General features: G+C 41.9%; 2 protein-coding genes across 2 annotated transcripts; one reads left to right on the forward strand and one right to left on the reverse strand.

The window, feature by feature from the left end:
* Nucleotides 1-9,687: 9,687 nt before the first annotated feature.
* On the forward strand, nucleotides 9,688-12,573 carry LOC102961435 (olfactory receptor 8S1-like). Its single transcript, XM_015544696.2, is given in 2 exon segments — nucleotides 9,688-10,463; nucleotides 12,411-12,573. Coding segments are annotated over 2 exon segments (939 nt in total).
* Nucleotides 12,574-22,604: 10,031 nt separating this feature from the next.
* LALBA (lactalbumin alpha) lies at nucleotides 22,605-25,147 on the reverse strand. The gene is made up of 4 exons (XM_007072954.3): nucleotides 24,740-25,147; nucleotides 24,001-24,159; nucleotides 23,455-23,530; nucleotides 22,605-22,934 (listed from the first exon to the last, which is right to left on the reverse strand). The coding sequence occupies exons 1-4, from the start codon at nucleotides 24,870-24,872 to the stop codon at nucleotides 22,877-22,879; spliced, it is 426 nt and encodes a 141-aa protein (XP_007073016.1). The 5' UTR covers nucleotides 24,873-25,147; the 3' UTR covers nucleotides 22,605-22,876.
* Nucleotides 25,148-27,068: the final 1,921 nt, after the last annotated feature.

A 27,068-nucleotide genomic window follows, 5' to 3' on the forward strand; every position in this document is an offset into this window, starting at 1 on the left:
GTGGCTGCATTCAATGTTAGCAAAAATAAAAGCTCAGAATCTCCTTTCGTTGGGCTTAACCCTCTCTGGCCAGGAGATGGCGCTTCAACCAAAGGAACCTGGGGCAGATATACCTGCTAAATAAACTATATCTGTGAGACCAATTAACTAAAAAGGTGATTCAGGTGGGACAAATTGACCATGGAGGACAAGAAAACACAAAAATAAGGGATTCTTGAGTGAAAGGAATTGTGACTGCAGCGTACTAAAAGAAAGTTCCCTGATGAGACCTTGTGGAAACGGCTACTGAGAATTTTAGACCCAGGGGCAAAGCCCCCCTCCTAGAACACAGCTAAGTGGAGGAGAATGTTTGCTAGCCCCTGAGCAAACGTTTGGGCTTACCTTGGATCTTTGAATCGCTGCTACCTTTGCGGAGATGGTTTGTGCAGCAGCCACTTCTTGACCAGGCTGGATGGAGGAAGCGATGCGTCACGCATATCCCGATAGGTGGGAGCTCCTGGTTGTGGTGTGTGCCATACACGTTGATGGTTTCTTTCTTTCTTTTTTTTAATGTTTATTTTTGAGAGAGAGAGACAGGAGAGGGAGAGAGCAGGGGAAGGGCAGAGAGAGAGGGAGACACAGAATCCAAAGCAGGCTCCAGGCTCTGAACTGTCAGCCCAGAGCCCGACATTGGCTGCAACTCACAAACCGTGAGGTCATGACCTGAGTCGAAGTCAGAGGCTTAACCAATGAGCCACCCAAACGCCCCCATGTTGGTAATTTCTAATCAAGAGAGAAAGCATGTGCTGTATGGCCCTGTGGAAGGAAGATAACTGAGCTCCACCCAGTCCTCTCTCCTTGCTATGAGGCAGCCTTTGGCTGTGATGCATATCCATATTTTAATGCCGCTGTCATATTGTATCCTTTTCCTATAAATCTTAGGTTTGTAATATTTGTCATTTTGGATCCTTGGAGTTTTCTTTATCGATGGAAACATGTCTAACTCTTGCCATTAATAAAAAATATATATATCCTCTTGCCCTCAGGGAGTTCAGTTTAGTGGGAGCTGAATATCAATTATGGGGTCAAGAGGCAGGTTGCATGGCTGGCAGGGAAGATTTTGCATGAGCCATAAGTAGAAATGATTGGTTGGTCATATAGGCCTCTGTAATGAAGTCTGAATGAGCTAGGATTATTTTACCCTAAAACCATAACCAAAGAGACCACACTGGAGACCTTGAGAAAGGTAAATCAAGATATTTGGGTTTGGGGAAATTTCATCTTCAGGAAGAATGCATTATAAGGACTCAAGAACTTGAATGAAGTTCCCATAGAAACTCGGAAGCAAAAACAATAGATGCCTCTCTCTGAGCATTTAGCAGCAATTTGCAATTGATTAGGCCAATGAAATGCAAAATGAAGATATGGCAGAGTTGGCCATTAATATACTCAATGTGTTATTGTATCCAAAAATGTACAAAGGGTTGGCAGCTTGAATATGTCCCACCAAACTCTAATCCCAAGTTCAAATTTCGTGGTTCTCCTTGGCTGAGCTGTGGCTGCTACCATCAGGAAGCTGGGTCAGTGAGGCTCAGGTTCCCTGAGAGTGCTGTTAGGAACAGTGTGTGCAGGCCTTTCTCTCCAGGAGCTGAACATGGATGTTCCTGGGAAGACTAGCACTCCAGTGATGAGTCTATAGGTCACGGGTTGGCATTACCTCATGCAAAGGGATTTCTGTCCAACTACCAAACATCTAAGGAAGAACTCAAACGGAGGTAAGTCTTCCTTTTGTGAGGATGGGAAGTCACACAGAGCCTGGAGTACAGAAGTATGTGTCTGGAGATGGGATGGCAACTTGCAGGCTGCTATAGGCACATAGGTGTGGACTCTCCTCTGCCAGGAGAATGTCGCCACTTACTGAACTCAAACAGCCAGACTTAGGCCACAGTGAGCAAACAAAACAGTATAGAGAGACACAGAGATAAACGTCAAGCAGAAAATAATCAGAATAACCCACAAAAAATGTGGAAGGAGATAGAAATAGATGTACCTAAATAAACAACCAACACAGAAAAAAGACAAACAAACAGTGAAGGCATTAAAGAGATTCAAGTACAGTAAAATAAGAGACATTCTGGAAACAAGAATTATAATTTTCCTATTTAAAAACTCAGACTTCTGGTTTTGGCTCAGAGTTGCAAAGGGCTGGCAAGCTATCACTCCTGCTCTTACAATAAGAAAAAAGCTGGGCCATTCTTTACAGGGCTAGAACAAACAATCTTAAGTATGGAACCAAAAAAGACCCCCAATAACCAAAGTAATGGTGAAAAAGAAACCAAAGCTGGAGGCATCACAATTCCAGACTTCAAGCTGTATTACAAAGCTGTAATCATCAAGACAGTGTGGTACTGGCAGAAAAACACACATAGATCAATGGAACACAATAGAGAACCCAGAAATGGGCCCACAAATATATGGCCAACTAATCTTTGACAAAGCAGGACAGAGTATCCAATGGAGAAATAGTCTCTCCAGCAAATGGTGTTGGGAAAAGTGGACAGCAACATGCAGAAGAATAAAATTGGACCACTTTCTTACACCATACACAAAAATAAATTCAAAATGGATGAAAGACATTTAAGTCTCACTTAAGTGAGACAGGAAACCACCGAAATCCTAGAAGAACACAGGCAGCAACCTCTTTGATCTCAGCCACAGCAACTTCTTAATAGACATGTCTCCAGAGGCAAGGGAAATAAAAGCAAAAATGAACTATTGGGACCTCATCAAGATATAAACTTCTGCACAATGAAGAAAACAATCAGCAAAACTAAAAGGCAACTAATGGAATGAGAGAAGATATTTGCAAATGACATATCTAATAAAGGGTTAGCGTCCAAAATCTATAAAGAACTTACCAAGCTCAGCACCCAGGAAACAATCCAGTGAATAAACAGATGTTTTCCAAAGAAATAGATGTTTTCCAAAGAAAACATCCAGATGGTTAACAGACACATGACAACATGCTCAACATCACTCATCATCAGGGGAATATGAATCAAAACCTCAATGAGATACCACCTCACACCTGTCAGAATGGCTAAAATTAACAACTCAGGCAACAGATATTGGCGAGGATGTGGAAAAAGCGGAACACTTTTGCGCTGTTAATGGGAATGCAAACTGGTGCAGCCACTTTGGCAAACAGTATGGAGTTTCCTCAAAAAAATTAAAAATAGAGCTATCCTATGATCCACCAATTGCACTAACTAGGTATTTACCCAAAGAATAAAAAAACACTGATTCGAAGGAGCACATGTACCCCAATGTTTACAGCAACACTATGAACAATAGCCAAATTATGGAAAGAGCCCAAATGTCCAACTGATGAATGGTTTAAGAAGATGTAGTATATATATGCAATGGAATACTACTCAGCAATGAAAAAGAATGAAATCTAGCCATTTGCAACAACGAGGATGGAACTGGAGGGTATTATGCTAAGTGGAATAAGTCAGTCAGAGAAAGACGGATATCATATGACTTCACTCGTATGTGGAATTTGAGAAGCATGGCAGATGAACATAGGAGAAGGGAAGGAAAAATAATATAAAAACAGAAGGGAGGCAAGCCATAAGAGACTCCTAAATACAGAGAACAAACTGAGGGTTGCTGGAGGGGAGGTGGGTGGGGGCATGGGTTAAATGGGTGATGGGCATTAAGGAGGGCACTTTTTAGGATGAGCACTTGGTGTCATATGTAAGGGATGAATCACTGGGTCCTACTCCTGAAGCCAAGACTATACTGTATGTTAACTAACTTGAATTTAAATTTAAAAAAGAAAAAACCTGGTCAGGGGCACCTGGGTGGCTCAGTGGGTTAAGCGTCCCACTTTGGCTCGGGTCATGATCTCTCAGTTCATGTGTTTGAGTCCCATGTCAGGCTTTGTACTGACAGCTGAGAACCTGGAGACTGCTTCAGATTCTGTCTCCCTCTCTCTCTGCCCCTCCCCCACTTGCTCTCTCTCTCTCTCTCTCTCTCTCTCAAAAATAAATAAATAAACATTTAATAAAAGAAAAAGAAAAAAGCTAGGGAAATTTAAAAATCAACAACTTATCTTAACCATCAGAGAACTGTCTTGGGCAGATGCCCTATGGAAATCTGGAAAGGAGCAGGTACCTGTAGGGAGACACAAGACCTGAGCATTTGCTTACTCAGGACAGAAGCTGCTGGTGCCATATAAACTAGGAGGAAAATTAAACTAGAAATGTTGATGGATTACTGGAGGCTGACAGTGTGCCAGTGTGAGGCTCCCCAAGGGTTGCAGTCATAGGGAAGCTCCCACCTTCTTGCAGTTTGCTCCTCCAGGAACCCCACCTGGCTCTCACGGGGAGGATGTGGGGGCACGCCAAAGGAAGCTCTCCCCGTGGGCTGGCTGGGGTCGGGGAACAGCAGCCACAATCAAATCTTCCAGGCCCAGCTCCCCTACCTATCTCTCTTGTGGAACAAAAGGCTCAGGCTGAAGCAGGAAATGCATCAAAGCCCGCGGGTGCTGTTGTGGTCCCCTTGCAGCCAGGGAAGGGATTCAATACCTTAGCCTGCAGAAACTCGTGAAAATGGAAAGGCAAAGGTACAAAAATAGCCAAAACAATTCTGAGAAAGAACAGAGCTGGACGACTTACATTATCTGATTTCAGGACTTATTATAAAGTTACAGTATTCAACACAGTGTTGTATCTGCAAAAGGATAGCAAAGGAATAGACATGTAGATCAATGAACCCAAATAAATCCATGCAAATATAATGAACTGATTTTTGAAAGGTGGAAAGGAAACTCGGTAGAGAAACAATGGTCTTTTCAACAAGAGGTGGCAGAGCAATTGGATGACAGAAGGGCAAGTGCAAATTAAAAATAAAAGGCTAATTCTCCTGTCGAGAAGAAAGGAAGTAACTTCTCTCCCTCATCGCTTTTCTTAGAGCATTTACTTTAAAAAAAACTTGTAAGTTCTTCCTCTGTCTCCTGGAAATGTATGTAAATCTTCTTGAACGTTAAAAAGCCCCTTGCTGGCTTTACTGCCTGGTAATGTCTTTCTCAAGAACCTAAAAACCAACTCTTCAAAATGTAATTACAAGAGAAGACAGTTCCCCTGTCTCCTGCTTTCTGGGGAATGGTAGGAGCCTAACCTCAGAGGGGCCTCACTCCAAGTTGCAAAACCACCTCATGTCATAATGGTGTGAGAAGTTTGTTTTCCTTTGGATAAAGCCCATTAGCAAACCCACACAGCCACCTCAACTACCAAGTAAGTCTAGAATGAGCACATGTGTGACAAATGGTGCTGTGAAGTTCTCTTACTTAAGGACTAGTTATTGTTTATCATGTGACTATGTATGTAATGAGTTGTGTTTGCTTGACTATTGCTGACATAGTAATAGGCAACCCTTCATCTGCCTCCTAACTGCAGTGCTGGGCCCAAAGGAGACATTTATGAATGGTCCACCAGGTTCTGTATATGATGGTGGTCTATTCTTTCTGGATATCACATTTTCATCTGATTATCTATTTAAGGCTTCAAAGGTTAACTTCCAACCAGAATCTATCTCTGTGACATCAATAGTCAGGGAGCCATCTAATTAAAGACAACTGGAATACTGCTTTTCTGTGTTGAAAGTTTTGCTGTCAATTTGTTCTTTTTCCTCAGACTAAAACCCTGCAGGTTCATTCAGTACTTGACCAACAGGGCAGACAGAACACTACAGGATACTCAGATGATGGGCCAAGTGCAATGTGACATAATTCACACAATGTGTATGTGGTATAAAGGAATAGAGGGCATCTTCTCACTGGACCACACATCTCTATACACAGTACAGAGTTCTGTGTGCATGCAACACTGACCCTACTCCCTGAGTTTACCCTTTAGAGACTGGTAGACTCCCCAAAGAAGTAAATGCTATCAAGAATAGAACTTTATAGCTGTAGGTTAGTTATGTCTAAGACACCTGCTTGCAAGTCTTGCTTCTTTGGTGTATCAAAATATATTTTGTGATGTACTAAAGTTCCTGATGTCTACCAAATATTAAGGTGCATTTTAGCCTAATTTATTATCTGTATTTTTTTTAATGTTTATCTATTCTTGAGAGAGAGAGAGAGAGAGCACAAGCAGGGGAGGGGCAGAGCAAGAGAGGGACGCAGAATCCAAAGCAGACTCCAGGCTCTGTCAGCACAGAGCCTGATGCAGGACCCGAACCCACAAGCCGCGAGATCATGACCTGAACCAAAGTTGGACGCCCAACTGACTGCGCCACCCAGGCTCCCCTATCTGTATTAAGTTATAAAAGTAGCCTTAGATGACTAGATATTCTGTTATTTGTATTAACAGAGATCTTTTTCTGAGTATGTGGCTCATGCTGTTGTGAAAAATGTTTTACCTCTTACCTTTGTCAGTTTATAATGAGAAAACTTCCTTTTACCCTATGCAGCTCAGAGAGCAACTTGATGTATTATCTCAAACACAATAAATATGCTCCTGAAGGCAAAAAAAGAAAAGGGGGTTATTGCAGCTTTATTTTTGATAGTGGGACATTGGAGACAATTGTAAGTTCTTTCTCTGTTTCCTTGAAATGTATGTGCTGGTGGTGGGACATTGGAGACAATTTGGGTTAGTTATGAAATCTATTTTAGGAAGATAAAGGCTAAGCTGTTATCGAAGAGATCTTCAAATGCAGTGCCTCAGACAAAATAAAAGATTATTTTTCTCTTAAGTCCAGAGACGTATGGGTGGTCCCAAATGAAAGGCACCAGTTCCTTATATGTTGTTGCTTTGTTATTTCCTGGGAACTTGGTCAATCACCATTCAATCCTCATCCATGGCAAAGACTAATCATCCGTCCTCAGTACTGCCCTTTTCTTCTACCTTTCAGTAATAGAACTTTCCCATGTTTTAGACACATGACTGTTCATATAATGCAGAGACCACATTTTCCAGCTCAATGTGATCAAAGCTGGAGAGCAGTCAAGGAGCTGATAATTATTGAAACTGGATGATGGATACAGAAAGGTCAATAAACTGTTCTTTCTACTTCTCTATATGTTTAAACTTGTTTACAATAAAAAGGTTTTGCCACAATTAAAATTTGTCTTAAAGTTTTTAATCTATTTGGATTTTATTTGAATTACAGTAAATAAAATAATTTTGGATGACATGATGAATCCTTATTTTCTTCTTTTATCATTAAAATATCTTTAATATCTTTCATTTTCAATATATCTTCAGTATCTTTTTCATTTTCTATCTTTTATCATAATCTTATTTGTATAATCATAAATATGATTTAAAACATAATGAAATGAGAAGGAAGGAAAGACAAAGGGAGGGAGACATGAAATTCCAAGTTTTTGCACTAGGAATCCTTAGAATTCCTTATTTTTATCTGTAGACATTATTGGCCACCCTAGGTCCCATCGTTTATGATGCAACCCACTGAAACAAGAGTAATTCAGAGAAGGAATAGTTGGCCCAGGAGAACTCATTCACATTCAGAGCAGGCCTCCTACTTAAGGGCCTCTCCAGGGAGCTCTGTCACTCTCCAAAGTCTAGAGTCAAGATCAAGTCCCTCTGGCCATTGTTATATGGGAAGCAGAGTTAAGAAGGCTTCCCCTTAGACAGAAGACTATAGGAATGTTTCCTTGCTAGGAGTTCCACTCCTGAATCTTCTAAAGTTGAGGGAAGTCCACAGAAGCCCTAGCCATATCTGGGGCTTTTGCTCTAGTGTTGGAAGGATGCCATTCAGTATCACCCATTGAGAGCATCACTTGTTGGCCTAGGGTGCCCAGGTAAAGACAAATCTCCTTCTCATTCATATACATCTTCTCCTAAAACTACCCACTCTGGGAACCTGTGAGTGTCAAACCATGAACAGAGAGATCAGATCCTCACTTATCACCTTCCTGAGTTATCCATCAAAGAGAAAGGTGAAGGTGACAAGTATACTGTGTTCTGGTCTAGACCAAACCCTATCACTGTACATTTTACCAGGTGTTCTTGTTCTCAGTGTTCTTGCATTCTCTCTCTCTCTCTCTCTCTCTCTCTCTCTCACTCACTCTCATTGGCATTTACCATCCCTGTGATGCACAGAAGATAGTCCAAGATTGACTTGGCTTTATCCAAATCTCCTGGTACCAACTCAGAGAGTAGCACAGTCTTCATGGACTTACATGCTAAGTACTGAGATTACAGAACAAACAGTAGACAATATAGATTCACAGAAACCCTGGAATGGGAAGACCTTGGAGTAGCTGATGTGCACAACCCTCACCTCCATATTGAGGGCTTCCTTGCCTGGCTTCCATAAAATCAGCACATTTGTGTGCCACTTCTGCTTGGGTTGACACAGAAGGGAAGAAAGGATTTTTATTTAGTACCAGTAATACCCAAGGAAGTTGTCCTTTAATCTTTAGAATTGCTTTTTTAAAAACTTTTTTTTATTTATTTCTGAGAGAGAGAGAGAGAGAGAGAGAGAGCATGAGTGGGTGAGGGGCAGGAAGAGAGGGAGACACAGAATCAAAAGCAGGCTCCAGGCTCTGAGCTGTCAGCACAGAGCCCAACATGGGGCTCAAACTCACAAACTGCAAGATCATGACCTGAGCCAGTTGGGCACTTAACCAACTGAGCCACCCAGGCACCCCTAGAATTGTTTTTTTTTTAATCTTTAGAATTTCTTTATTTTTAAAAAAAAATTGTTTTTATGTTTATTCATTTTTGAAAGACAGAGACAGAGCACAAGCAGGAGTGGGGCAGAGAGAGAGGAGGACACAGAATCTGAAGCAGGCTCCAGGCTCTGAGCTGTCGGAACAGAGCCTGATACGGGGCTCAAACTCACGAACCGCGAGATCATGACCCAAGCCGAAGTCGGACGCTCAACCAACCGAAGCACCCAGGTGCCCCGAAATCTTTAGAATTTCTAAGCGGGAATGGACATTAGAAACCATCTAGTTTTCCAAGATTTTTTAAATGTTTATTTATTTTTGAGAGAGAGAGAGAGCAGGGGAGGGGCAGAGAGAGAAAGAGAGACAGAATCTCAAGCAGGGTCCACACTGTCAGGACAGAGTATGGGGCTCAAACTCATGAACCATGAGATCATGACCTGAGCCGAAATCAAGAGTCAGACATTTAGCCAACTAAGCCAACCAGGTACCCCCCGCCCAGATTTTTTTTTTTAATAAGAAACTCAAGTGACTTACTCATGAACTTACTGGGGCAGAGAAAGGTCTTGCACCATCATCAGGTATCACAATATCCCTATCAATCACTCATTCATCATGATCTTTCAGCCACATAGTCAGTCCAAATGTTCATCACTTATTCACTGTGATGATCAGAGCCTTCCTGTGGATTGAGTTCATTTCCTTCTGGAACTGGAGAATAGTACTTCTCAATGCTCTGGAGTCCGTTCCCAACTGCCTTCCTTTCTTTCTCCAGTCTGGATGATCTCTGTTCTCTTCTCTTTCCTTTCTAGGTCTGATTGTCTATGCTCTTCTTTTCTACCTTCTCCACCTTGGCCAATAGCTTCCTACCCTGAGCCAGGAAGGGCTGATGAGCCGTGAACCTTTACTCCCAATGCCTCATCCCCAGGCATGCTCTAAGACTGATAACTCATTTGATCATTCTTCTCCATTCTTGCCCCTCTGAAGGGGAACTTAAATGCTCCATGGAAGTTGGTAACAACATAACCACAGTCACTACATCTGTTCTCTTAGGACTGTCCAACAACCCTCAGATCCAGGCCCTGCTCTTTGTGCTCTTCCTGGGGATTTACCTTCTGACCCTGATGGGAAACCTGACGATGCTACTGGTGATCAGGGCTGATTCCCACCTCCACACGTCCATGTACTTCTTCCTGAGTCACCTCTCCTTTCTGGATACTTTCTATTCCTCAATCATTGTACCTAAACTTTTAGAGAACCTTCTTTCCAAATGGAAGACTATATCCCCCCTTGAGTGTTTTACTCAGATCTCCTTGGTCATATTTTCTGGGGCCACTGAAGCTTGCCTCCTTTCAGTCATGGCCTATGACTGGTTCCAGGCTGTATGCCACCCACTGTTGTATGTGGTGGCCATGAACAGGAAGGTATGTACTGGCCTGGTGGGAGCATCCTGAGCCATAGGAGTGGGGACAGGCCTGGTTAACAGCATCCTTCTGGATCAGCAGCATTTCTGTGGCCCCAATCTTGTCCATAGTTTTGCCTGCGAGCTTCCCCCAGTCCTCCTGTTGGCCTGTTCTGACCCTTACATTAGCATTGCCTCCATCCTGACCACCATGGTGGTCCTGGGCCTTGGCACCCTTGTCCTATTTCTGGGCTCCTACACCTGTATCATCATGACAGCCCTGGGGATCAACTCTGTCACGGGTCGGAGGAAGATCTTTTCCACCTGCTTTTCTCATTTTCTTGTGGTCACCATCTTTTATGGTTCAGGAGTTTTCAGGTATGTCATACTATATCTCCTAAATGTAAATGTAGGGTATCCCTTGCCCTAAAGTGGCTTTGGTCTGTAGAACTGGGCATTGCAAAGGAGCAGGAAAATTACTATACTGGAATTCAGAAGGCCTAGGTTCTAGTTCTGGTTCTGCTGTGGACTAGCTGTGTGAATTATAAAAAAATCCATTTTCTTTCTCAGGTCTCAATTGTCTAAGTCTGAAAGATGAGCTTATACAAGGACTAGAGACTTTCCTACTTTCACTAACCTATGATTAATAGTTCTCAAAAATCAGACAGCCCTTGGTAGATTATTATTCAGCACTAGGCAAAAATAAATAAATAAATAAAACATACAATTCTTGAAACAGATGGCATCTTTCTTTCCTACTGGAAGATGATGTCTCTGAGCTGCTTTTACATGGCTCAAGCTCAATTTTAGTATGTAGAGAAAAGAAATATTATTAACCTCACTTTCAGGTAAGGAACCTGAGTTTCAAGAGTAACCAGGTGACTTCTCAAATGTTCCAGAACAAGTTAGTAATGGAACCATAATATAAACCAAGTCCCACTGATTTCAAACCTCATGCTCTTTCCTACCATGCTTCTCTCAAACATAAACAGCTCTAGCTGACAAGTCCTCACCTACTAGGAGCAGAATAATTAATGGTCCATGGTATCCACTGAACTGGAGATGGATTTGTACAAATTGCTCCATATTTTCTCACCTGCTTGTTACTTGGAGAGAAGGCAAGGGTGGAAAAGGATGATAAGGAATAGTCAAGAAGAGCTCACCTGAGGCTGTGGGAAAATCTCTTTATCTCTCTCTGCCTGATTTTCCTCATATGCCATAAGGAGACAATAAGATTTCTCCTACCTACTTCACAGAAATGTTAGGAGGGATAGATGAAGAATAATGACAGTAAAATGAATATCTTTTTAAATCAAGCACACCAGAACCCACAAAGAACATTCCAATGGTGATGGCACTCTAGCACACACACAAAAAAATTAATGTTTCTTTGGGAAATACTCCCAGTGACACTTAATAAAATGCACCCCCAAGATTTATTCTTATTATTTTAAATTAATATCTTGTGCTTAGCACATTTTTATTTTCCACGCTTGGCTTCTTTACTAAGCCAAAGAAAAATGCACCTAAAAGGACAAATGTTTGTTCCAATAAGGATTATATAAAATTATGTGCCATGGGGCACCTGGATGGCTCAGTCAGTTGAGCAGACTTCAGCTCAGGTCATGATCTCACAGCTTGTGAGTTCGAGCCCCAGGTCGGGCTCTGTGCTGACAGCTCAGAGCCTGGAACCTGCTTCGGATTCTGTGTCTCCTTCTCTCTGCCCCTAACCCACTTGCATTCTGTCTCTGTCTCTCTCAAAAATAAATAAACATTAAAAAAAATTTTTTAATAAATAAAATAAAATAAAATAATGTGCCATGACTGGAGATAATTCCCAGAGCCATAAATGTTGGGAACAATGACAGTATTATTAGAGAAGCATACACTTTTGCCAGAAACAATCCTCACAGGATGAGAACATACATTGTATATACAGGGAAAAGAAGAGAAAAAAATCCTCATATCTTTATCATAACTATTAAGAAAAGATGTTTTGAAGCATATGAAGTACTACAGAAATGCATGAAATTATTAGTTTTTTCTAATCTGCAGCCCTTGATGTGCTACAGAACTTTCTTTTTCTCAGGGCAGCCCTTATAATGTTCTGCATAAGAGAACTCATGTTTGGAGGCATATGAAGGTGGAAATGATTGACTTCTCAGTGATCATATAGTCACATCTAGACGTTGCTGCCATTGATAGTCAATTCAGCTCTGAGGACCCACTTTGCAGAGACTCTGGGATGGGATGGACCATGCCTGCCAACAGTATTGTGGCCATTGTTCTGAGCTCAGTTTACTCCTCTGTGCCATTCCCTTCAAGGTACATGACTCCAGCATCTGGCTCAGCCCTGGAACAAGTGGTCTCTGTGAAGTACAGTGTGGTGACCCCATTGCTAAACCCTCTCATCTACAGTCTGAAGAACCAGGAAGTGAAAGCAGCCTTCAAGAGAGTGCTGGCCAGGAAGCCCAGGCTTACCTTCTAACCGAGTTCCACTGCCTGCTCGTAACAGGAGAAACAGTGGTGCAAAGGAAGAGGAGGCAGGAAGAACTATCACCAGCTATGTTCTTTCTTCTAAAAACAGAAGATTAGTTCCTCTAACTCCACTGTCCTCCCCCAATCAAGTGAGATAGGAAAACCCCCACAGAGCACATGACAGGGGGGCCAGTCACCACTCAAGAAAATTCTGACAAAAAAAGTGTGAAGGATCCTCAAAAAATTTAGAACTACCATATGATCCAACAATTCCACTTCTGGGTACTTATCCAAAAGTAAATTATTATATCTAGATGTCAGAGGAAAATAGCATGGAGGAGAAATTGGGATAGAAAGGGAGTCCATATTATTGGGCACCATTCTGAGACCTCCTCACACAGAGCTCTGGGAGAGGGTGCACTCTGACAGCCCTGCCCTGAGCCTCCCCACAGCAACCTGAGCCTGGACCACTTCAAATCCCTTCTTGGTTCAGGACTTGTTCCAGGGCTAAGGAAGGAGAAGGAGTTGGAGAAACAGAACAGATTCTCAGCTGCCATCCCATCTCTCCTTCAGCTCCCAAGAATGTTCTCAGGAAGAGAACAACAGCACTTTCCTGTCATGCTTCTATCAAATGCCAAGAGGTCAGGACTACATCAGTCAGGACTACTTCCATGCCAGCTCCCTGGCTTCCCTCTGTTCTTCTGAACTTCAAGCTAAGATACTCTCTGAAAATAAATTTGTTGTCAGTTTCCTCTAGCAAAGTCCTCTTCAGATTATGGCCTCATATATGGTACACTCACAGGTGATGTTTCCTGGTCTTCTCTGTGGCATGAAGGCCAGAGCAATGGGACTGGGCACAAGTCCCAGCCTTAGCTGCATTTCTTCTTGGACCACTTGGTGAAGCGGGTCCCTTATGTTACCAGAGCATTTGACTTCCTGAGGGGTAACTAAGACAGGGTAATAAGAAGTTGATATGTGAGCTCTGTAGGAAGAATGGCCATCTGACCCTGTCCTCCCACACACACCCATACAAGGAGTCACTCCTAAAACCTGTAGACTTGGGTAAATCATTTTGTCCCAAGGGGGAATAGCATGCAATACTTCTGGGAGATGCATCACATTGTGTTTAAGTTCACACTAAAGTCACATCATGAGTACCAAGTTATTTCCTGAGAGTCTCATTTCATTCATGATGGCCTCTCCACCCCTTTCATGGTCCTATCAGTCTCTAAACAAGCCATAGGGAGACTTCATGTGGGAACTGCTCATCTCTGAGACAAGAGAAGTATGATCTGACTACCAAAAGGCCCTGCAGGTATAGGGGTAGGAGGAGTGTAATCAGCTATATTAGACATCTAAGAAAGGCAGAAGAAGAAAAACAGGAAGTAGAAGATAACTCAGTTAACTCAGAAATGTCATTTTTTTTCTTCAAGTTTTTACTTAAATTCCAGTTAGCTGGATGGCGGTGTAGAAGGACGCTGGGCTCACTGAGTCCTGCTGATCACTTAAATTCCACCCACACCTGCCTAAATCACCCAGAAAACCGCCAGAAGACTAGCAAAATGGATTCTCTGGAGCCAAGCATAGAGAAGAGGCCCACGGAAGAGGGTAGTAAGGGCAGAGAGGCGGTGCGCGCTACACAGACTGGCAGGAGGGAGCTGGGATGGAGGGGCAGCCCACCAGCAAAGCAAAGCAGAGCTCCCGAGTCTGGCTTGCAAAAGCAGAGGGGCCGGATGGAGTGTGTTCTGACAGCAAGCGGACTTAACATCTGGAGGTTATAAGCTAACAGCTCTGACTCTCAACAATAGCCAAATTATGGAAAGAGCCTAAATGTCCATCAACTGATGAATGGATAAAGAAATTGTGGTTTATATACACAATGGAGTACTACGTGGCAATGAGAAAGAATGAAATATGGCCCTTTGTAGCAACATGGATGGAACTGGAGAGTGTGATGCTAAGTGAAATAAGCCATACAGAGAAAGACAGATACCATATGTGTTCACTCTTATGTGGATCCTGAGAAACTTAACAGGAACCCATGGGGGAGGGGAAGGAAAAAAACAGAGGTTAGAGTGGGAGAGAACGAAAGCATAAGAGACTCTTAAAAACTGAGAACAAACTGAGGGTTGATGGGGGGAGGGAGAGAAGGGTGGGTGATGGGTATTGAAGAGGACATCTTTTGGGATGAGCACTGGGTGTTGTATGGAAACCAATTTGACAATAAATTTCATATATTAAAAAATAATTTTAAAAAATTAAAAAAAATAAGTTAACAGCTCTGCTCGGAGAACGGGAGGGCTAGAGGACAACGGGAGGGAGAGTTGTTGAGCCCCGGATGACAGAGCTCAGCTTGGGGGGGAACAAAGGTGCTCGCCAGTGCCATCTCCCTCGCCCATCCCCCAGCCAAAATCCCAAAGGGAACCAGTTCCAGCCAGGCAACTTGCTTGCACGGGCGCAAACACCCAATGCTCTGCTTCTGCGGATCCATCCCTCCAGCGGGTCTGACTCCCTTCCGGTGCCGCAGGGCCCCTCCTGAAGTGGATCATCAAAGGAAAAGTAAGCTGAGCCTACCCCTCCTGCCACTATGCACCTTGTCGATCCACCCCAGCTAATATGCCAGATCCCCAGCACCACAACCCTGGCAGTATGCAAGTAGCCCAGACAGGTGCCACACCACCCCACAGTGAATCGTGCCCCTAGAAAAGGGGAAGAGAAGGTACAGCCAGTCTGACTGTGGCCCCAGAGGTGGGCTGGGGACAGACATCAGGTCTGACTGTGGCCCCGCCCACCAACACAAGTTATTCAAGACAGCACTGGGGAAGTGCCCTGCAGTTCCCCACCACTCCAGGGACTATCCAAAATGATGAAACAGAAGAATTCCCCTCAAAAGAAACTCCAGGAAGTAGCGACAGCTAATGAACTGATCAAAAACAATTTAAACAATATAACAGAAAGTGAATTTAAAATAATAGTCATAAAATTAATCTCTGGGCTTGAAAACAGTATAAAGGACAGCAGAGAACCTATTGCTACAGAGATAAAGGGACTAAGAAACATCCAGGAGGAGCTAAAAAATGCTATAAATGAGTTGCAAAATAAAATGGAGACAACCACAGCTTGGACTGAAGAGGCAGAGGAGAGAATAGGTGAACTAGAAGATAAAATCATGGAAAAAGAGGAAGCTGAGAAAAAGAGAGATAAAAAAATCCAGGAGTATGAGGGGAAAATTAGAGAACTAAGTGATGCACTAAAGAGAAATAATCTATGCATAATTGGTATTCCAGAGGAGGAAGAGAGAGGGAAAGGTGCTGAAGGTGTACTTGAAGAAATCATAGCTGAGAACTTCCCTGATCTGGGGAAGGAAAAAGGCATTGAAATCCAAGAGGCACAGAGAACTCCCTTCAGACGTAACTTGAATCGATCTTCTGCATGACATATCATAGTGAAACTGGCAAAATACAAGGATAAAGAAAAAATTCTGAAAGCAGCTAGGGATAAACGTGCTCTAACATATAAAGGGAGACCGATATGACTCGTGACGGATCTCTCTACTGAAACTTGGCAGGCCAGAAAGGAATGGCAGGAAATCTTCAATGTGATGAACAGAAAAAATATGCAGCCGAGAATCCTTTATCCAGCAAGTCTGTCATTTAGAATAGAAGGAGAGATAAAGGTCTTCCCAAACAAACAAAAACTGAAGGAATTCATCACCACTAAACAAGTCCTACAAGAGATCCTAAGGGGGATCCTGTGAGACAAAGTACCAGAGACATCACTACAAGCATGAAACCTACAGACATCACAATGACTCTAAACCCATATCTTTCTATAATAACACTGAATGTAAATGGACTAAATGCGCCAACCAAAAGACATAGGGTATCAGAATGGATAAAAAAAACAAGACCCATCTATTTGCTGTCTACAAGAGACTCATTTTAGATCTGAGGACACCTTCAGATTGAAAGTGAGGGGATGGAGAACTGTTTATCATGCTACTGGAAGCCAAAAGAAAGCTGGAGTAGCCATACTTATATCAGACAAACTAGACTTTAAATTAAAGGCTGTAACAAGAAATGAAGAAGGGCATTATATAATAATTACAGGGTCTATCCATCAGGAAGAGCTAACAATTATAAATGTCTATGCGCCGAATACCGGAGCCCCCAATTATATAAAACAATTACTCACAAACATAAGCAACCTTATTGATAAGAATGTGGTCATTGCAGGGGACTTTAATACTCCACTTACAACAATGGATAGATCATCTAGACACATAGTCAATAAAGAAACAAGGGCCCTGAATGATACATTGGATCAGATGGACTTGACAGATATATTTAGAACTCTGCATCCCAAAGCAACAGAATATACTTTCTTCTCAAGTGCACATGGAACATTCTCCAAGATAGATCACATACTGGGTCACAAAACAGCCCTTCATAAGTATACAAGAATTGAGATCATACCATGCATACTTTCGGACCACAATGCTAGGAAGCTTGAAATCAACCACAGGAAAAAGTCTGGAAAACCTCCAAAAGCATGGAGGTTAAAGAACACTCTACTAAAGAATGAATGGGTCAACCAGGCAATTAGAGAAGAAATTTAAAAATATATGGAAACAAACGAAAATGAAAATACAACAATCCAAATGCTTTGGGATGCAGCGAAGGCAGTCCTGAGAGGAAAATACATTGCAATCCAGGCCTATCTCAAGAAACAAGAAAAATCCCAAATACAAAATCTAACAGCACACCTAAAGGAAATAGAAGCAGAACAGCAAAGACACCCTACCCCAGCAGAAGAAGAGAAATAATGAAGACCAGAGCAGAAATAAACAATATAGAATCTGAAAAACTGTAAACCAGATCAACGAAACCAAGAGTTGGTTTTTTGAAAAAATAAACAAAATTGACAAACCTCTAGCCAAGCTTCTCAAAAAGAATAGGGAGATGACCCAAATTGATAAAATCATGAATGAAAATTGAATTATTACAACCAATCCCTCAGAAATATAAGCAATTATCAGGGAATACTATGAAAAATTATATGCCAACAAACTGGACAACCTGGAAGAAATGGACAAATTCCTAAACACCCACACACTTCCAAAACTCAAACAGGAAGAAATAGAAAGCTTGAACAGACACATAACCAGAGAAGAAATTGAATCAGTTATCAAAAAATCTCCCAACAAATAAGAGTCCAGGACCAGATGACTTCCCAACAGAGTTCTACCAGACATTTAAAGCAGAGGTAATACCTATCCTTCTCAAGCTATTCCAAGAAATAGAAAGGGAAGGAAAACTTCCAGACTCATTCTATGAAGCCAGTATTACTTTGATTCCTAAACCAGACAGAGATCCAGTAAAAAAAGAGAACTACAGGCCAATATCCCTGATGAATATGGATGCAAAACTTCTCAATAAGATACTAGCAAATCGAATTCAACGGCATATAAAAAGAATTATTCACCATGATCAAGTGGGATTCATTCCTGGGATGCAGGGCTGGTTCAACATTCGCTAATCAATCAACGTGATACATCACATTAATAAAAGAAAAGATAAGAACCATATGATCTTGTCAATCGATGCAGAAAAAGCATTTGACAAAATTCAGCATCCTTTCTTAATAAAAACCCTTGAGAAAGTCGGGATAAAAGGAACATACTTAAACATCATAAAAGCCATTTATGAAAAGCCCACAGCTAACATCATCCTCAATGGGGAAAAACTGAGAGCTTTTTCCCTGAGATCAGGAACACAACAGGGATGTCCACTCTCACCGCTGTTGTTTAACATAGGGTTGGAAGTTCTAGCATCAGCAATCAGACAACAAAAGGAAATCAAAGGCATCAAAATTGGCAAAGATGAAGTCAAGCTTTCACTTTTTGCAGATGACATGATATTATACATGGAAAACCTGATAGACTCCACCAAAAGTCTGCTAGAACTGATACATGAATTCAGCAAAGTTGCAGGATACAAAATCAATGTACAGAAATCAGTTGCATTCTTATACACTAATAATGAAGCAACAGAAAGACAAATAAAGAAACTGATCCCATTCACAATTGCACCAAGAAGCATAAAATACCCAGGAATAAATCTAACCAAAGATGTACAAGATCTGTATGCTGAAAAATATAGAAAGCTTATGAAGGAAATCAAAGAAGATATGAAGAAATGGAAAAACATTTGGTGCTCATGGGTTGGAAGAATAAATACTGTTAAGATGTCAATACTACCCAAAGCTATCTACACATTCAATGCAATCCCAATCAAAATTGCACCAGCATTCTTCTCAAAGCTAGAACAAGCAATCCTAAAATTCATATGGAACCACAAAAGGCCCCGAATAGCCAAAGTAATTTTGAAGAAGACCAAAGCAGGAGGCATCATAATCCCAGACTTTAGCCTCTACTACAAAGCTGTCATCATCAAGACAGCATGGTATTGGCACAAAAACAGACACATAGACCAATGGAATAGAATAGAAACCCCAGAACTAGACCCACAAAAGTATGGCCAACTAATCTTTGACAAGGCAGGAAAGAATATCCAATGGAAAAAAGACAGTCTCTTTAACAAATGGTGCTGGGAGAACTGGACAGCAACATGCAGAAGGTTGAAACTAGACCACTTTCTCACACCATTCACAAAAATAGACTCAAAATGGATAAAGGACGTGAATGTGAGACAGGAAACCATCAAAACCCTAGAGGAGAAAGCAGGAAAAGACCTCTCTGACCTCAGCTGCAGCAATTTCTTACTTGACACATCCCCAAAGGCAAGGGAATTAAAAGCAAAAATGAACTACTGGGACCTCATGAAGATAAAAAGTTTCTGCACAGGGGCGCCTGGGTGGCTCAGTCGGTTAAGCGTCTGACTTCGGCTCAGGTCATGATCTCACAGTTCGTGAGTTCAAGCCCCGCGTCGGGCTCTGTGCTGACAGCTCAGAGCCTGGAGCCTGCTTCCCATTCTGTGTCTCCCTCTCCCTCTGCCCCTTCCCTGCTCATGCTGTGTCTCTCTCTGTCTCAAAAATAAATAAACATTAAAAAAAAAAATGGGGCGCCTGGGTGGCGCAGTCGGTTAAGCGTCCGACTTCAGCCAGGTCACGATCTCGCGGTCTGTGAGTTCGAGCCCCGCGTCAGGCTCTGGGCTGATGGCTCGGAGCCTGGAGCCTGTTTCCGATTCTGTGTCTCCCTCTCTCTCTGCCCCTCCCCTGTTCATGCTCTGTCTCTCTCTGTCCCAAAAATAAATAAAAAAACGTTGAAAAAAAAAATTAAAAAAAAAAAAAAAAAGTTTCTGCACAGCAAAGGAAACAACCAACAAAACTAAAAGGCAACCAACGGAATGGGAAAAGATATTTGCAAATGACATATCGGACAAAGGGCTAGTATCCAAAATCTATAAAGAGCTCACCAAACTCCACACCTGAAAAACAAATAATCCAGTGAAGAAATGGGCAGAAAACATGAATAGACAATTCTCTAAAGAAGACATCCAGATGGCCAACAGGCACATGAAAAGATGCTCAACATCGCTCCTCATCAGGGAAATAGAAATCAAAACCACACTCAGATATCACCTCACGCCAGTCAGAGTGGCCAAAATGAACAAATCAGGAGACTATAGATGCTGGAGAGGATGTGGAGCAACGGGAACCCTCTTGCACTGTTGGTGGGAATGCAGACTGGTGCAGCCACTCTGGAAAACAGTGTGGAGGTTCCTCAAAAAACTAAAAATAGACCTACCCTATGACCCAGCAGTAGCACTGCTAGGAATTTACCCAAGGGATACAGGAGTACTGATGCATAGGGGCACTTGTACCCCAATGTTTATAGCAGCACTCTCAATAGCCAAATTATGGAAAGAGCCTAAATGCCCATCAACTGATGAATGGATAAAGAAATTGTGGTTTATATACACAGTGGAGTACTACATGGCAATGAGAAAAAATGAAATATGGCCCTTTGTAGCAACGTGGATGGAACTGGACAGTGTTATGCTAACTGAAATAAGCCATACAGAGAAAGACAGATACCATATGGTTTCACTCTTATGTGGATCCTGAGAAACTTAACAGAAACCCACGGGGGAGGGGAAGAAAAAAAAAGAGGTTAGAGTGGGAGAGAGCCAAAGCATAAGAGACTCTTAAAAACTGAGAACAAACTGAGGGTTTATGGGGGGTGGGAGGGAGAGGAGGTGGGTGATGGGTATTGAAGAGGGCACCTTTTGGGATGAGCACTGGGTGTTGTATGGAAACCAATTTGACAATAAATTTCATATATTAAAAAAAATTCCAGTTAGCTAACATACAATGTAATATTAATTCCAGGTATAGAATTTAGTGATTCATCACTTACATATAACACCAGTGCTCATCAGAACAAGTACTCTCCTAAATACCCATCACCCATTTAACCCATTCCCCCACCCACATCCCCTCCAGCAACCCTCAGTTTGTTCACTGTATTTAAGAGTCTGTTTCCTGGTTTGACTCTCCCTTTTCCCCCCCCTCTGTGTTCATCTTTTTTGTTTCTTAAATTCCACATTAATGAAATCATATGGTGTTTGTCTTTCTCTGACTGACCTATTTCACTAAGCATAATACACTCTAGCTCCATCCAAGTCATTGTAAATGGCAATATTTTATTCTTTTTGATGGCTGAGTAATATTCCATTGTACATGTATATACATTTGGGCTCTTTCCATAATTTGGCTACTATAAACATCAGGGTGCATGTACCCTTTGAATTAGTATTTTTGTATCCTTAGTAAATACCTAGTAGTGCAATTTCTGGGTTGTAGAGTTCTACTTTAAATTTTTTAGAAACCTCAATGCTGTTTTCCAGAGTGGCTGCACCAGTTTGCATTATCACCAACGGTGCAAAAGGGTTGCCCTTTCTCTGCATCCTCACCAGCACCTGTTGTTTCCTGTGTTATTAATTTTGGCCATTCTTACAGGTGTGATGTGATATTTCATTGTAGTTTTGATTCATATTTCCCTGATGATGAGTAATGTTGAGCATCTTTTAATGATTCTGGTAGCCATCTGTACATAAATGTGGTACTTTAAATTGGAGTTTTGGCATGCTGGATTGTCAAAGCAGGAACAGATATAAAAAAAAAAAAACAAAAAACAAAAAAAACAAAAACAAACCACCTGAACCAAAACCCTCCTTTTAAGATGAGGAAGTTGAAGCACAGAGGACAGAGATGACATGCCCAGGTTTGCACCATCAATGAGTAGCAGAAACAGACTTTAGGACTCAAATCTCCCTCAACCCATTGGTCACCCTTTTCAGATTCTTGGCACCCCTATCTTTGCTGTCCTTCTCCCACCCCGCATCTCCACCAGTCAAAAATCCAACCCATACTTCAAAACCAGCTTAAATGCCACTCCTTTAATAAATCCTTCCTTGATCTCTTTTTCCACAGCACCCCCCCCAATGTAAAGTATCTTTTTTTATGAACGTTCAGAGCACATTTCTAAACTCTCTCATGCTATGACATTATCCCTTGTATTATAATAATTTTTTTAATTTTTTTTACTTATATTTATTTTTTGATAGAGACAGAGCACAAGTTGGGGAGGGGCAGAGAGAGAAGGAGACACAGAATCCAAAGCAGGCTCCAGGCTCCGAGCTGTCAGCACAGAGCCTGACACGGGGCTCGAACTCACTAGCCGTGAGATCATGACCTGACTTGAAGTCAGACGCTTAACCGATTGAGCCACCCAGGCGCTCTGCATTATAATTATTTATTGTTTATCTTATCTTTCCTACTAGTCCTTGAGGGAAGGGACCCTTTTGCCAATTTTTTACTCCTTCTATAGTTCCTTGAATATGCTAGTGATCAATGAGTTTCTTGAATCGAGTTGCAACAGAAAGTAACCTCCATCTTTCTAAGTTCAGTCTATTTCCTCTTTAATAGAGATGGAAGGTGGCTATGACTTATAGCTTCAGTGTCCACCCTCTCACACTACTTCCTCCTCCTCCTCCAGGAAGAAAATACAGCCAGCCATTCAAAATCAGGCCCTTTATTCAAGACAGAGGTGGAATCCATTGTTGTAGTTAAAGTGCCATCAGGGGGCACTAAGCAAGGGTCAAAAGTCCAGTGTACCAGTCACACATCCCTGGAGAATCATTCTCAAGTGTCCAAAGGTGTCACTACAGAGTTCAGGGCTCAAAGACAAATCAGCTTCAAGGGGGTAGAAAGAAGCAAACTGAGGTAGCCTTAGGGGAGAGGCATTTCAGGAATGTACAGAGGGCAGAAACAGCAAAGACCGCAGGCACTCACATCTCACAGTGCCACTGTTCCAGTTTCTCAGAGCAGAGTGGTTTATGGGCCAACCTGATAATGGAAAAAGAGACAGGACAAGTTGGATGACTGGATCTTAGCCCAAACTTCCATCTAGCTTTATTCCCAAAAGGGTCAAGGTGGAAGAGTGTGGATGAAAATTACAGAAAGACATTCCTAGCCACATGGCAAGGGACACTGAGCCACCTAATGCGGTAGGGTTCACTTTTAAAACTCCAAAAAATTGTAGGACTGGAAAAGACATGCAGTGGTATCAAGGGCTCGCTTCAGGGTCTAGGACTAAAACAAGCTGAATTAGATGTCCACATCCAGGTGAATGGAGCCATAGGTCTCAGCCTTCTCTTTCTCATGCTTGTTAGGAATATTGTTAAACAGGAGTGGTGTGAGGGAAGCTTGGAAAATCGGAAACCTGAATCTTCTCAATGACTTTTGTTTTGAAAACTACATTCTAAATTAAATGGTCAGGAGATAGAAAGAGAGGACAGTAGTGCTGGACTAAAGGAGTGAGAAAAAGGAGGAGAAGGGAAAAGTAAAAAATAGAATGGAGATTCACCAGTAGTCAATTCCTTCCTTATCCAGGATCTTCTTGGCACAAATAATGTCATCAGTAAGGTCATCATCCAGGAACTCTGGCAGGAGTTGCAAGGAGAGGAATGAGAGAGCTAAGTATTACCCAGAAAGATAATGTGTTTCCCTCTTCCCTGGATCTATTAGGTCTGGTCCTTCTCTGAACTGGAGGTTTATGCCTGTTGCCTTTCTATATGAGAAAGTCAATACAATAATGTTCCCCATCCAAGATAAGGATTCCCTTCACTTTTCTTGAATGTCTCCAGAGGAACTGTCAACTTCATCAACTGACTTACTCTGAAAATGCAGGGTATTAGACTTCAAGAATCCCAGACAGCTCAGATCATCTACCCGTGAACTTCTGGGAACTGCCTGGGGATTTAGTGAACATGAAAATTCTGTCAATTCAAGCCCCACAGTTGAAGTGGAGTACAAGGCAGTGAAACCAGAAGTATGCTTGACACCAAAAATAAGATTATCCCAGAGGTAGCCTCCAGGAAAACAGAGGAACAGGATAAAAGAGGCTACTCACTGTCACAGGAGATGTCACAGATGTTCCTTGACTGAAGGATCTGGTTGTCCCTGCACCAAAATTTATTGTTGATCTGGAAGAGTCCATATTCTGTGCTGCCACTGTTATTGACTATGGTTTGTGTATCATAACCACTAGTATGAAATATGGTACAGATCCCTGAGGGAAAGATGAGAAAGAGGTATCACAGAGGTGACTATAAATTATGCATTTATAGCATAAATGAGGACCTGTATTACCAGACATAGAAAGGCTCTCTAGCCAATCTCCAAATATTGCAAAGCACAAAATATATTGATGAAATGAAAAGGGTTCCAAAAAGGACAGACAATAAGAGAAAGGGAAAATAGGGGCATCTGGGTGGCTCAGTCGGTTAAGTGTCCGACTTCAGCTCAGGTCATGATCTCACAGTTCGTGGGCTCGAGCCCCACATCAAGCTCTGTGCTGACAGCTCAGAGCCTGGAGCCTGCTTCAGATTCTGTGTCTCCCTCTCTCTCTCTCTGCCCCTTCCATAGTCTGTGTCTCTCTGTCTCTCAAAAATGAATAAATGTTAAAAAAAAATTTTTTTAAAGAGAGAAAGATAAAATACATGAATAAATGTAATAAAAAGAGTAAACAGATAAGCAGATAAGATAAAAGGATTATTATATAATTGAATAAAAGTGGAGAGGGAAAGGTGGATGAAAGAGAGACACATATGAATTGAAGAATGGATGAAGCAAGGCAGCAGGGAACTTACATTCAGACAAAGGAATGCCTCCATAGCCATCCATGTCTTTCAGCACCTGGGACAGCTCACATTTTGTAAATTGCTTCCCCCGGATGGCAGGGAACATGATGCCAATCAGGAGCAGAGAGACAAAGGACATCATTTTGGCTGCCCCCAAGAACTTGAAATAGGGACACCAAACAGCTTCACCTCCTTTTATTTGTGGAGAAAGCCTCGGGGGCCCTGGCACCAAGCCCTACATCCAGGAAGAGGATGAAGAGAGACTGGTCATGCCAACACAGAAACACTGAACCTGCCAGCTGCCTTCCGTACTTTTACCCCATTTTTCCTTCTCCTCCCCTAATCTCTAGTCCATACCAGTTATTGTTTTCTGCCCAGAAAGAGTTCCAAGCATGATTCTGTTCCCATTTGGCTTTGTTACGTACCTTTGTTTCTTGTAGATTTGGTTCTAGGAAGCAGGATGTCCCTAGCCTACTTCGGGAACAAAGGAGGCCTCAGGGGTAATATGAGTGAGGCAATCAGAAAATAAACAAAGGGTCTTGGCAAAACCCCCTCCCCACTAGAGACATACAGAATATGGAAAAGGAGTGTGTGTCATTACATGCCATAAGCCCAGGATCAGAGTTGGCACTTGTCCAGTCAACTCAGGCATGGAAAAAAGGAAGAGTCCCTTAACATGGTGGTTCATGGCTGGGGGCTCAGGAGTAGGGATGGACGATAGCAACATAGACTAAAAGAATCTGATATAACTTGGATCCAGAGATTTCTTACTTCAGGAAAACAGAGTATGACAGAATCTAGCTCTCCTATGAGCTATTATCCAGGCTCTCCACCACCAACCACCACTACCACTAAACAGCCAGATACTACATTGGTGTTAATTAAGACATTAGGTAAATCCAAAACTAATAACTTGTAGCAGATTTGTTCATGGGTATAGAAACTGGTAGACAGCCTCAGAGTTGGCCACAGATGGTTAAAGAGAGAGTAACCCAAGTCAGTGTAAAGAGGACTTTGAGAACTTTAAGATTAGACTAAGATATATCTACAGTCTACAAAACAAGATTCTGGATCTGAGCTTTTTAAGACCAGTGCCCCTGAACAAGTAAAGTTGAGGGTACCAGTTCTGAATAATTCCTCCAACTTGCTGGCATCAAGCTTCAAATCATGTGCCAATAGCTATTAGCCTCCTTCGTGCCAGGGCTCATCCTCTTTATTCCAATCTCTAAACCTGATTTCTTATATTGAAGTGGGTATCTGTCCCAACCAACAGTTTTCTCTATATCATGGATAACCAGTATATGAAGCTGCATGAGTGAAATGAGTGTAGAGGATCTTGGTGCCAAGAGAGATGAGCAGAAAGTCCTGATGGCAAAGAAATACATGTTCAGAAACACAATGAAAGGGCTGCTACAACATTTCTCCTCCATTCTACCCAGAGGCATTGGAGGGGTACATGAAGGACAGGAATAGGAATAGGAATTCTGTCACACTAAGCAAGTATGGTTGAGAATATGGCTGGGAGTAGAGGATGACCTTGAACCATCTGACAGATAAGGAAATCTAGGCCTGCTTGCCTATAATTTGGTTGGTTGTATCTCTGCCCTTCCCTGAAGCAATAAAAAGCAGCATACAGATCTGCACAGCTAAGCGCAAAAAATAAATGTGCCTCGGGCAACAGGAACCATTATTTCCCTAGAAATGTTTGTAAAATGGCATATCTGAGGATCATCTGGAAAAGAATATGGAAGATGTGTAATGGGAACAATTACAAACATTCAGAGAAAGACGCAGATTCTTGGAGATAGACCAAACAACAATGACCACAGCACTGAAAGAGGAAGAAAGACATCAGCACAGCTACCTTTCCAGACAGGTAGCGTGCTCTCTGTGCAGGCTGAGATCTGAATCAAGGCAGTGAAGAGACATTTAAAACACATGGATTTTTTAGAAATATGCTAGGAAGCTATATTCATTCGGATGCTGTCATAAAAATCAGGTTTCTCAAACCAGTCCTATTTGAAGGACTTTTAGAGATTAAGGAATCAGAAGGACCTGCTTCAAAACACATTTGGCAGTTGCCATCCAAAACTATAGTTTGTAGGTAAGTGGTAATTTATAGAGAGAGCCAAGGACTACCATTTGGAGGAACATCCTAGATCTACAATAACATTGATCATTACTTCTGGTTAGTATATTCACCTTGTTCTACTTCCTCCCATAATCCACATAAATTACTACTAAGTGGACAATGAAGCAAAATTTTGGACTTGACACATAAATTTCAGACAAATTCTTCATTGAATTATAGAGTTATTTAAAGCAAATAAAATTTGGG

Source organism: Panthera tigris, chromosome B4 (genome assembly GCF_018350195.1).
Source record: "Panthera tigris isolate Pti1 chromosome B4, P.tigris_Pti1_mat1.1, whole genome shotgun sequence".
NCBI lineage: Eukaryota > Metazoa > Chordata > Mammalia > Carnivora > Felidae > Panthera > Panthera tigris.